The sequence below is a fragment of the Channa argus genome, chromosome 8 (genome assembly GCF_033026475.1).
Source record: "Channa argus isolate prfri chromosome 8, Channa argus male v1.0, whole genome shotgun sequence".
NCBI classification, from domain to species: Eukaryota; Metazoa; Chordata; class Actinopteri; order Anabantiformes; family Channidae; genus Channa; species Channa argus.
The window spans coordinates 18,034,832-18,046,963 of record NC_090204.1 but is presented as its reverse complement, the minus strand read 5'-3'; the positions used below and the strand labels follow the sequence as shown (position 1 = coordinate 18,046,963).

The 12,132-nt window shown below is 41.1% G+C and overlaps 1 protein-coding gene across 2 annotated transcripts in view; it reads left to right on the top strand.

The window, feature by feature from the left end:
• Positions 1-12,132, top strand: part of hmcn1 (hemicentin 1) — a 68,940-nt gene that overhangs the window by 28,778 nt on the left and 28,030 nt on the right. For both annotated transcript variants that reach the window (XM_067513504.1, XM_067513505.1), the window contains exons 15-39: positions 100-258; positions 972-1,163; positions 1,246-1,341; positions 1,783-1,910; positions 2,027-2,171; positions 2,658-2,770; positions 3,797-3,956; positions 4,225-4,390; positions 4,616-4,743; positions 5,276-5,527; positions 5,860-5,955; positions 6,105-6,299; positions 6,384-6,514; positions 7,133-7,280; positions 7,428-7,554; positions 7,655-7,809; positions 7,957-8,235; positions 8,651-8,932; positions 9,622-9,730; positions 9,811-9,980; positions 10,229-10,383; positions 10,674-10,797; positions 11,026-11,127; positions 11,525-11,701; positions 11,851-12,002. In XM_067513504.1, coding sequence (XP_067369605.1) covers positions 100-258; positions 972-1,163; positions 1,246-1,341; positions 1,783-1,910; positions 2,027-2,171; positions 2,658-2,770; positions 3,797-3,956; positions 4,225-4,390; positions 4,616-4,743; positions 5,276-5,527; positions 5,860-5,955; positions 6,105-6,299; positions 6,384-6,514; positions 7,133-7,280; positions 7,428-7,554; positions 7,655-7,809; positions 7,957-8,235; positions 8,651-8,932; positions 9,622-9,730; positions 9,811-9,980; positions 10,229-10,383; positions 10,674-10,797; positions 11,026-11,127; positions 11,525-11,701; positions 11,851-12,002 — 3,941 coding nt within the window. The remainder of the gene's footprint in view (positions 1-99; positions 259-971; positions 1,164-1,245; positions 1,342-1,782; positions 1,911-2,026; positions 2,172-2,657; positions 2,771-3,796; positions 3,957-4,224; positions 4,391-4,615; positions 4,744-5,275; positions 5,528-5,859; positions 5,956-6,104; positions 6,300-6,383; positions 6,515-7,132; positions 7,281-7,427; positions 7,555-7,654; positions 7,810-7,956; positions 8,236-8,650; positions 8,933-9,621; positions 9,731-9,810; positions 9,981-10,228; positions 10,384-10,673; positions 10,798-11,025; positions 11,128-11,524; positions 11,702-11,850; positions 12,003-12,132) is intronic.

Below are 12,132 nucleotides of genomic sequence, written 5' to 3'. Positions count from 1 at the left end.
GCACACACAAATGTTTTTTTTTTTTTAATTTATTGTGTAGGATAAAGATTATTGCTTTTTCTGAGTACTCTCCATTGTTGCATGTGTTATCATTTCTAGGTGGTACTCAGTTGCATTCATCATCCCTCTTGGACATAGACAAATTTAAAGGGACACTGACCATCAAGCAGACTCAGCATGTTGATGCTGGAGATTACACCTGTGTGGCTGTCAATCCTGCTGGAATGTCATCGGGAAAGATCTCTCTGGATGTAGGAGGTGAGGGTGGAAACAGTCGCATAAGTCTTACATGTCGTTTGTCAAGTTGCAAGACTGCAACAGGAGATTGCTGCAGTTTACATAACAAATTGCAATGGACTCAACTTACTTTTCGGCCTTCAATTGATTTATTCCATTTATACATGAGTCATTCTGTGAACTTGTTCTGAGAACTCGAAACTAATGGCAAGCATGGGCAAACGCCACACAGAAAGGCCAAGCTGGGGACTCATGGCAAATTTATAAATAAAACACGTCCATGACCTCTGAAAAAAGTGTAATTAAAATATCTATATTTTCACATGTAAAAAAATACAGAAGTAGAGTGAATCAAGAGTATCACTGTATTTGAAGCATTAAACTTATACTAGCCTATAGTATAAAAAGACACAAAGGCTGCTGTGGTGCTTTTGTTGATGCTGCCTTTGCCAGACCAAGGACAAACATGTTCTGGTTTATATCCAAGCACAAAAAAAATGACTGACATGTATAAGTCAGAGCAATGCATACCCACAGGTCGGTGATCTATGCATGGTTGTGTGCTCCTGCAAATATACACTTCTATTCTTGAATGAACACAGAGTTCTTAGCATCTGGTCGTAGAATACTCCAGTATTTGATGGACAGCTTAAATGTCTATAGAATGCAATGCACAAAGATGAATATCCCTTTACACTTTCTGACCTTTACCTTTAACCGTGGCCACTCTCCAGCTGCTCCCAAGTTCACTCGAGAGCCTTCAGCTATGACGGCAGACATCGGCTCCAACGTGACCCTGCTGTGCCATGCCCAAGGTTACCCTCAGCCACAGGTCACCTGGCGAAGAGAGGACAATCTACCCCTTTTCAACACACCTCGCACACATGGCTCTATTACACAGAGCAAGGGACGTCTACACATCACCGGTGAGTTATTAATGGAATGCATGCATATAGATTACATCAGTAAATCCTCTTGCTTTATGACTAATGCCTGTCTTTCTGACAGACCTGTGGGTGAAGGATGAGGCAGTGTATATCTGTGAGGCCCAAAACCACTTCGGCAGAATCCAGACACAGGCCAGCATCACTGTGACTGGACTGGGTATGAGCAAAAATGAATATGAAATGTCTTTTCTTTTGCCTGTTCACATATAAAAAAGTAATGTCTTCTTCTTAATGCAGCGTTTGGCATGTCATTTTTGCATTTACTTACGGGATCTTAATTATTTCATTACCACTTTACATTAACACGCTCTTTGGTATAGGCCAAAAAAAAAAAAAAATACAAAATCCAGGTTTGTAATTTAAAGATGTGAAAAATATCATATTTTGTGTGATTTTTTATGTTTTATGAGTGAGACCCAAAACACATAAGGCCTGTTTCCATCTAAGTTTGGTCTCAATGCAAAGAAGATGTCGATGATTTTTAAAGCTCTTTGCTCATGTCAATCCTTCAAATCTTCTTGTATACGTTCCTGTCATCCTCTAAACTCTCTTTTTTTATGTCCTAAGCTCTGTATAATTGGCTTTATTGTATCTGCAGTCTTGCCTGTCATTGCTATGAGTCCAGCTGTGCTCAGTGTGATCAAGGACCAGCAGTTGACTCTGCCCTGCGTGTTACTAGCTGGCAATCCACTGCCTGAGAGACAGTGGCTACATAACTACGGCCTGGTGAGGACAAAAAGAGGAAATTCACACGTACTGTAGATGCCTGCCATTCCTTTATTTAGTTTTGTCAGAGTCAAGTAACCATTATTTTACTGAAACCTACTGAACCTACTATACAGGTAATGCCAGACCAGTACGTGACAGTGAGGAGGGATGGCAGTCTGCATATCGAGAGAGTTCGACTAGACGATGCGGGTGACTACACCTGCTTGGCTGAGAACATTTTCGGGGCCACTAACCATACCACCACTGTTAGCGTCTATGGTATGGACCAAGAAGGCTTTCTCTGTGTTGTTCAAATCCAGCGGGAACATGTTTAATACCTGGGCATTGGCCAGATGTGAAACAGATGTCTGATACCTTTTTTAAAGTAATTTGCAGTTGATACCAATACATTTTAGGGTATTTTCAGATAATCGTACACAGAACTGGACACTGTTTTGGTGAATGTCTGTTTTAATTTGTCATTAGGTATTGAACATTATAGAGCAGACAACGTTTCCATACAGCAGACCACCATGTAAAACTGGCTATTATAGTGTAAGCTATGTTTGATTTTATTGTTTAGAGAAATTAGGTTTTCCATTTGCCCAAAGACTGTCCGAGCCTCCAAGGCCTGATCTTTTCTGCTGATTTTATTTATTTTGTGTGTGTGTGTGTGTGGGGGGGGGGGGGGGGGGGGGAACTCGATGAAAGTTTGTAGGCACAAAACCACTTACCAATGGTGTTCTGCTTTGTATGTGCTTACAGTGATTCCTACCATTCAGCATGGCCCTCAAGTATTCAGCACAATTGAGGGAACACCTATCTCTCTGCCCTGCCGTGCGAGTGGAGTACCCCTCCCCGAGATCACCTGGACCAAGGTCTGTATTGACATTGTCTCTCAATGTATAAAGGCCATGACGAGACCTACAGTGTACGTCCCTACTAAAGTATACAAGTAGCTTGCCATTAAAGACCTCCAGACACTCCAAAATGATAAAAAGTAAAAAATAATCACATGCTTTAAGGAGAAGTAAGTCAATCAAGTGCAGATACTGTTAAACATTTGACATTCATGCATTACTGTAGATTTTGGCCAAATGTAAGAAATGTCAATGTAAGTCATAATTTTTGACTTATAACTTGCAGCTCATTATTAATAACATGTATTTTTTGTATGTTTGTTGGATGGTTGTGCAGTTTTGGGCAGTTATGAAGTCAGCTTTTAGCTCCAATGGAAACTGTCCTTAGGACAAGGACGAATAGTTTGTCTCAAAAGTTGGGTTCTCTGGTAAGACAATAGGACATGATGGCAAGTAGCTTTGTCTCTGTGTGAGGGTACATTTGTGTGCCCCGTGGGCTGCACCATGAAATCAGCCCTTTCATGCACACTTTTGTCTGTTTTACACTGTATGCCAGTGAGTGTATACTGTGAGTGGACTGTATCCCCCTCCTCTTCACCATCTTTTACACTAGTTTCCCTGAGCTGTGAACGTGATGCTGTAAAATGGAACAGGGCTACAGGGACAAATGAAATTAGACCCTGCTAAGTTCTGTGCCGGCTGTTAAAATGAGATTTCCTGTGATTCCTTTTCTTTTCTCTATAACATTAGTCAAGCTAAGTCTAATTTGTCATTTATAACAAAAAAAGAACAGCCCAGTTATGACACAGTCCTGATGCGCTGACATCACATCTGCATCATGTTTACTTAATTTCATAGCTATTTGCATTTTAATTACTTTGTTTTTATTCATCAGCGGGAAATAGAATTAAATCAAGACTCTGAGTGCTTTTAGTAGGTCAAGCCAAAAGTCCTTTCTGCTTTTAATTCTCTCTTTGACACCATATCAAGTTAAAGAAATAAACTCTGGCACCTGCGCTTTCCCTGCTGTGGCCGGCTTTGTAGGGTGGGGAACAGCTGTACTTGGGTGGTCCATCTTTTTCCCTCGATTCTGACGGCAGCCTCTTCATCACATCTCCCTCTGGAAATGAGACTGGCGAGTTCATCTGCACAGCTACCAATGCTGCCGGTTACATCTCCAGGAAGGTCCAGCTCACTGTCTATGGTAAACGCCATCACCAGCACAAAGCTTTACAGTATCTCTACAATGTTAACAGATTTTATGTATCATTTCAGACTAACAAATTATTACTAAATTAATTCTAAGACAGTAGTACAAGTATTATGATCACTGCCAGGATGTTTTCAGTTTTTTTGTATTTTTTTTTTTTTTTACTCCTGTCATATACATTATATTGCACATCCAAAAACATTTCATATCTAAAAAACGTTTCTGTATTTCTTTATGCATCTTCTCATGTATGTGTGTCCAGTCCGTCCCAGGTCTAATGTTGTTGGTACTGGAGCCTCAGCAGAGCCAAACAGGATGTCAGTGATTGAAGGTGAAGATGTCGTTTTGCCATGTGAGGTCCACAGTGTCCCACCTCCCACTATCACCTGGGCCAAGGAGAAACAGCTCATCTCCCCTTTCTCTCCCAGGTAAAACAATACAAATATAGAGCCACACAGGCATAATGCTGACATTTTTCTACACTAAGTATATATATATTGCAAGTGTGTGTGTTTGTGCTTGTGCGTGCATGCGTGTGTGTGTATGTGAGTTTCACTTTCACAAGTTCTGCAAGAATAATTGTCAATCACACGAAATAACTTTACAGTTAGGGTTATAGCTGTCTGTTTGTTTTTATATGTGTTCCTCCACAGGCACACCCTGCTTCCCTCTGGTTCCATGAAGATCATGAAGACCAGAGTCTCAGACAACGGACTGTATGTGTGTGTTGCCTCCAACATTGCGGGCAACCTAACACAATTCATTGAGCTGAGTGTGTTTGGTAGGTTGATACGGTCACAAGTAGGAACAGAGGCTATGAGATGCCATTGTTTCCAAATGAAATGATCCATATCACTGATCACTGAGTTATTTTTTATTGTACTGGTAAAAGCGGCTGTTTCTCAGCTACCAGTAAGCAACAATAACAATGCATCAGCATTGTCATTGCAATGTGTGCATGTACATATGCAATTATGTTAATCATACAGTACATCGGACCTGTCACTAAATAAATCCAACTTTTTTCTGCTTAATGCAGAAAATATTCTATTAAATGTTCTCATATTTCCATGACTGATCTACAAGAGACGTCTTTCTGATATAATTTACTATGATACTTACTTTGTAAATAAAGAAGTTGAAACTGAGGATCAGTACCACACATGGTGAACATGAGCAACAAACACTTCATTAACTAGATGTGGGTCCCTACAATCTGGTCAGTGGTCCCTCATCCTCCCTCTACTTTCTGTAAATCAAAATGTGTTAGGGTTTATTTTATTAAGTCTTGGCCTCTGTTATCTGTCCTGCAGTGCCTCCTAGTATTCGAGCTGGTCCCAGGGTCATGAAGGTACAGGTGGGTCACTCTGTGGAGCTGCCTTGTGTTGTGAGAGGGGTCCCAGAACCAACAGTAACCTGGGCTAAAGATCACAAACAATATCCATTGTCGCCTGATGGCAGCCTGGCATTAAAAAATGTGAGACTGGATGATGAAGGAACCTACACGTGCACAGCCACCAACACTGCAGGCAAAGACGAAGCTCACGTTCAGCTTCTAGTGCAAGGTTAGTTTTATTACATATCTGAGCCTATAGAAGTGTGCAGTGTTCAATATATCAGTGTGAGTTAAAATCTTGTCAAACTGTCTAACTGGGAACAGATGACAATTTTTACATTGCCCATTTGATGTTTTTTATGTAGTTCAGTAACTGGATCAGCAGCACGTAATTCTTTGCACATGCTGTAGTAATAAAACACATTTTGTGCAAAATTGGCATAATAACTACCAATAACTGTTTTTCATATACAGATACAGATTATTTTATACAGATTCTACCAAGTGTGTGTTTTGTCTCTGATTTTGTATGTGTGTGTGTTTGTCTGTGTGTGCTTTCAGTGCCCCCTGTGGTTGAGGTACTGGAGCCCCCCTTCAACAGTCCCTTGCAGGAGAGAGTGGCAAACCAGCGTATTGCTTTCCCTTGCCCTGCCAAAGGTACAGTACTGTTTTCACCCACACAGTATTTTTAATACTGTCAGAAAGTAAGAAAAAGTCTAATATTAAATAACACTAATGTGCTAACTTAAATGTTTAGGTTGTGTTCTTTCTTTTTATGCTTTCTTTTATCTTCATATCTCCTACAGGTTTTCCCAAGCCAGTGATTCGGTGGTTGCGTAATGGTCAGGAATTGACAGGTAATGAGCCCGGTGTGTCCATCATGGAGGATGGTACACTGCTGATTCTGGCGTCTGTGTCACCTCTGGACAGTGGAGAGTACGTCTGTGCTGCTGCCAATGATGCTGGATCCACTGAAAGAAAATACCAGCTCAAAGTCAATGGTGATTGCCTGTTTTTTTTATAATGTGCTGACACATCAGTGCATACAATGTAGTATTTAATTATCATCTTTGAAATCTCAACAGTGCCCCCAGATTTTCGTGACAGTGAATCACCAAGCAATTTTTCGGTGGTCCTGAGCCAGCCCACTAGCTTGGTGTGTGACGTGAAAGGCACTCCAACCCCTGTTATCACCTGGTACAAGGAAGGGACTCCTGTAAGTGAAATGGTTTTTAACAAGCCGTTAACCTACAGTGTTTACAACTCTAAGAAGATTTGTAAAAGTAATACTTTTTTAAAGGTTACTGCAAAGAAAAGGTTACTGTGATCCTTGTATTTATTGATGAAAGCGGTTGTGAAACCTAAATGAGCCCTGATCACACAGTACACCCTCCAAGACAACAGACCTTAAACGTTTGTGGATCCTTTGTACTACATATCTATTTGTATGTCTAACAAAGGCTTTCCAGGCCAGTCTTGGTAGCAGCATGCTCAAAGTTGTAATGACAGAATAATTATGATAAATTGACAAAAAAACACTTTGATGTACACTTCCCAGTTAGTTGGCTTCTTTTTGTTCTTTTTGGCTGCCTTACTAATGTGTCCTGCAAGGCACAATGGGAAATCGGGAGTGTTTACTTTAATCTGCTCATTATGAGGAATCCAAGTCAAGATGTTGGGATCTGCGTTTGTTATTGGCACATTTTTCACACTTAGATCATATGTCTCTCAGCCTTGTAGACTTTTAGCCCTCAACTGCAGCATTTTCAGTTTAGGTCTTTTTTGTGCTTACAATTTGCCCCATAATTACTATAAGATTTTTGTTGATCGACAGGTAGTTGCCAGTGACAGTGTCCAGATTCTTAACATGGGAAAAACCCTGAGACTACTGAAGGCAACCACAGGAGATGCAGGCAGCTACAGCTGCAAAGCCATCAACATTGCTGGGAGCACAGATAAAGACTTCTTCCTGGATGTACTGGGTGAGTAAAGGCAGTGAGTAATGGCCCATGGAAATTACAGGTAAAAAGCTCTGTGCTGTCTTGTGGACAACCCATCCTTAAACGCATACCAAGTTTAAAGGAAAACTGTCGTTTAATAGACTGTGATTCTCTCCCCTTGTGCTACAGTACCACCAACAATTACAGGGTCAGGCTCTCCTCAAGACATTTCAGCTATTCTCAAACAGGAGATCAGTCTGGAGTGCAATGTGCAAGGAGCGCCCTTTCCAACAATCCAGTGGTACAAAGACAGAAAGTAAAGGGCTTCTAAAATTGAAAGATGATTAAAATGAAACAACTAGGTTGAAATCAAATTTTAATCATTTTCTCTCTCTCCCAATTTTATTCCTATTTAGATTGATGTTTCTCGGAGATCCCAATGTGGAGGTCATCAACAAAGGTCAGGTTTTGAGGATAAAAAGTGCCCGTCTTGGTGACCAGGCCCACTACCAGTGTAGTGTCATGAATACAGCTGGAAAACAGTCCAAGGACTTCAACCTCAGTGTCTATGGTCAGTCGTTACAGTATTTTGACAGAACCTAAACAATCAGATAATGCATGAAAAGTCCCCTTTTTGTGCTGTAAATCTATATAAACAACAGCTGAATTGTAAATAAAGTAGCCATACGATATTTGTCTTTTTGTACTATTCCTCCAGTCCCTCCATCCATCAAAGGTGGTAACGTAACTACAGAGGTCACAGCCCTGCTGGACACAGCGGTCACACTGGAATGTGAGGCGCGTGGGGTGCCGCTTCCCACCATCACTTGGTACCGAAACAAAGAGGTCATTCTGTCTAACAGGCAGAATCAGTACGTCGAGCGAGGGCATTACCTGAAGATCCCTCGTGCTCAGGCGTCAGATGCTGGTCGGTACACCTGCAAGGTGACCAGCGTGGCCGGGAGTGCTGAGAAGAGCTATGAGCTGGATGTTTATTGTAAGAACTTGACATCTGACTCTTTACATAAATCCATTTTCTTAGTACGCATTTTGAAGTAGTAGGGCCTGTTGAACTCTGTGAACGTCTGTGAGAGTTTGTAACCAACTTGCTCACTGTTGTTGAGATCTGATGGTCATTGTTATATTTGCCAGAGCTCTAAGGAATTTCACTCACAAATCATTATGCCATGTGTAGCATTCAGGAATAACTTGAAACAGCTGTTCATAGTTGGCAAACAATTTAATAAAAGATCCTTGAAGACCACACAATGGACAGAGAGTGGAGGGCTTTATATCCTGTTGGCTGATGAAATTGGCTGAGATGTAAATGACATTAGTCAGGCAGAAAAGGCTGTCAGGTTTTAACCAGCCCCTTTGTTCTGTTTTTCATTTGATGCATAATTTCCCCACAGTGCCTCCCACCATTGCAGGGGGAGATGATGGGCCAGCTGAAAGAAAAGTAGTCCTCAGTAACCCTCTGATCCTGGAGTGTGAGGCTGGGGGGCACCCTCCCCCCTCTCTCACATGGCTGAAGGATGGGGTTCCAGTGCGTGATGGTGAAAGTGTCCGTGTACTCCAGCATGGCAAAAAAATAGAGATAATCGCAGCCACAGTGTCAGACTCTGGACGCTACGTCTGTGTGGCTACGAGCATTGCTGGGGAGAAGGAGGTTAAATATGACGTCAGAGTTTTAGGTAAAGAAACACAAAAAGATTATTAAGGTCATATACTGGATTGACACACACACACAGAGTTATAAACTTTCTATCCTTGCGAGGATGATCTTTAATTCCTAGACTTTAACCATAACCATCACAACTAAGTGTCTAAACTTCACTTAAACTTGATTCTAATCATAGCTCTTAAACCTAGTCTTAACTCTCAACAGCCCTTTGCAATTGTCTATTGTAAATTGCAAAAGTCTTTGCTTCCCAAAAATGTGCTCACTATGTACGAGTAATAATATAACGAACTGAGTGATGGCTTAACAGTCAGTGTGGCAGGTTTTTGCTACACCATTGGGTTTAAATGTCACTGTGTTGAGAAATTGTAGTGAAATTAAAGAGACTTTTATTATAGTTAGGGTTTTCCATGGTTTTTGTGAATGCATCATACATTCAAGCTTAGAGTTATTGGACATTTTGTCTGTGACCACATTGTCTGTGAGTAGTGATTCATTTTCCAGTTTTCACATGTTTATGCAGACCTATTTACTTCAGCAACTATCTGTTTATGACAGGTGGGAAAAGCACTGTACAGCAGGATTCAAACCTGATTGTTAGTCCATTTCCTTACCCTCTTGGCCACAACATCTAATGTAATTAATCTAATGTATTGAAATATTCTTGAAATTGTCACAGTGATGTACATTTTTCACTTCTAGTTCCTCCTTTCATTGATGGAGCTGATGAGGTGACGTACAGCACCGTGATAATCAAAAACCCTCTGGAGCTTGAATGTCAAGCCACTGGAACGCCTACACCCGTTATCACGTAAGATCTCCATCTCATGCCTAACGACAGACAGATATGGATGCATACTTATGTTTGGTGTAAAAAATATTGTTTTCCAGGTGGTATAAGGATGGAAAACCAGTCAAACAGGGTGAAGGGTTGCGTGTTGCAGCAAGCGGTCGACAGCTGATTGTGTCCCGTGCTCAGGTCACCGATACAGCTCTTTTTCAGTGTGTGGCCACAAATGAAGCAGGAGACAGTGAGAGGGACTTCAATGTTGTTGTTCATGGTAACACTGTCAAATTCTTTATAATACATTTTATTAAAATCAATCTGTAGTTTTTTGGCAACAACTGAAGAATTATTTCAGTAGTTTTGAAGATGTATTACGTGTAATAATGAATTTAAATGCGGACCACATTGGAGCTTGGTCCTTGAGTTCTGTAAATAATACTCTCTGGCTTTTTTTCTCTTTCCTGATCAGCTGTCATAACATAAATAAATATAAATAAATATTTTTATCCTCCTAAAATCTAGTTCCTCCTTCCATTCATACTACTGGGCCTGCTGAACGTTCAGTGGTTCTCCACAAGACCGTCAGTCTGGAGTGCATTTCTAGTGGGATCCCCTCTCCAAGCATTACCTGGCTTAAATCTGGTCGACCTGTCGATGCAACACAGGAGCACCTTAATGTTGGTTTATTAATCTGCTAAATATAATGAATGCTTTTTAAATATTTCCACTAAACCAAAACAACTTCAAGTAACCTCACACGCAAATATTTGCTCATGAAATTTTTTCTCAAAATTGAACCTGTAAGACCAAATATTTTTTCTCTCATATTCACAAACTCAGTGAGACACAATTTTATGATTTATTGCATTGTATATTGCATACTTTCAATTATTTTAAATACGTTTAATATAGAAATGTAATATAGTTAGCAGGCTGATTAATCTTTGCTTGCGTATATCTGTAACAGCTGGACTCTGCAGGCAGAATACTGAAGATTGCTGAGGCAACGAAAGGGGATTCTGGAAAATACACCTGCCTGGCCACCAATGCAGCTGGTGAAGCTCAACTGCACATTCAGCTCAGTGTCCATGGTAACTTTAACATAAACATACTCTCTGCATGTTCCTAGTTCCACTCATCTCCTGGTTTCTGTCATACATCTTTCTTCTCTCTTTGTGTACTAAGGGATCGGGTGGGGACATGAGAATTTCATCTGATAAATTGTCTGTCTTGTCTGTAATACTGTTTGTGTGTGTGTGTTCGTGTGTGTGTGTGTGTGCCTGTGTCTGTGTGTGTCTGTACATATGTGCCTCCTTCAGAGCCTCCCAGTTTTCCCTACTCTGGAGAAATCATCAACCAGACAATCCTGTCAGGCTTTCCCACTGAGCTCGAGTGCAAGGCCACAGGCAGCCCATTACCTGGTAAGACAGCTCCCAAACTTCCTCCTCCATCCTGCTGTGCTCACTTACAGGCAGCAGGGTGTAGTTTCCTCTGACTGCTGAGTTGGAACTGGCCTTTTTGCTGCTTTACTATCTTTAACCATTAATAAAACAGTGGAAAATTGATCTCCGGTGACTCCCTACAGCCAGCTTCACTTTCTTCCCACTGCCCTTCTTTCCTGAACTGCTAAAATGTGTAACTTCAGGCTGGATAACAAGTCACATTCAAGTGTGATTGAAAATTCCTTTCATTTTCTTTGCATTTTTGTAGGATTTGATATTTCTGAAAATTCTATGCTCAGTTATTATCGTTTCAAGCCCTTTGATCCTTGTCTTCTTTTTTAGGCTTTATTAAATTAAAATTACCTTTCTACTGCAGCTATCACTTGGTACAAAGACGGCCGACCTCTGACGAGTGCAGCTGGGGTAACTATCCTGAAACGTGGACAGGTGTTGGAGATTGAACGGGCTCAACTCTCTGATGCTGGAATATTCAGATGTGTAGCTGTAAACCTGGCTGGAGTTGCGGAGATATTCCACAGCTTGCAGGTGTTTGGTGGGTGACTTTTATGTCATTCTCTAAAAACGTTTTCCAGGTATCTGCAACAAGATTAGTAGACAGGCCAGCTAGAAACTTTATCAGCATTTTACAAGTTTACTATCATGCAATGTTACAGTTATTTCCATATTTCTTGTGCCTTGCAGTGCCTCCTGTCATCTCCAGCCGAGGTGGTACCGTAACAGTGGTGGTCAATGAGGCTGCCCGGCTGGCGTGTGAGGCTACCGGTGTTCCCCTGCCCAGCCTCACATGGCTCAAAGATGGCAGCCCTGTTACAAGCATCTCTAATGGCCTACAGGTGCCCAAAAAATAAGCTAAAATTAAGTAGGGAGATCTTACTGCCTGCAATCACATTGCTTTGTTATAAGGCAGTGCAGGAAAATACATTTATGGGTATATAGTGAAAATACTGTGTGTGTCAATGTGTG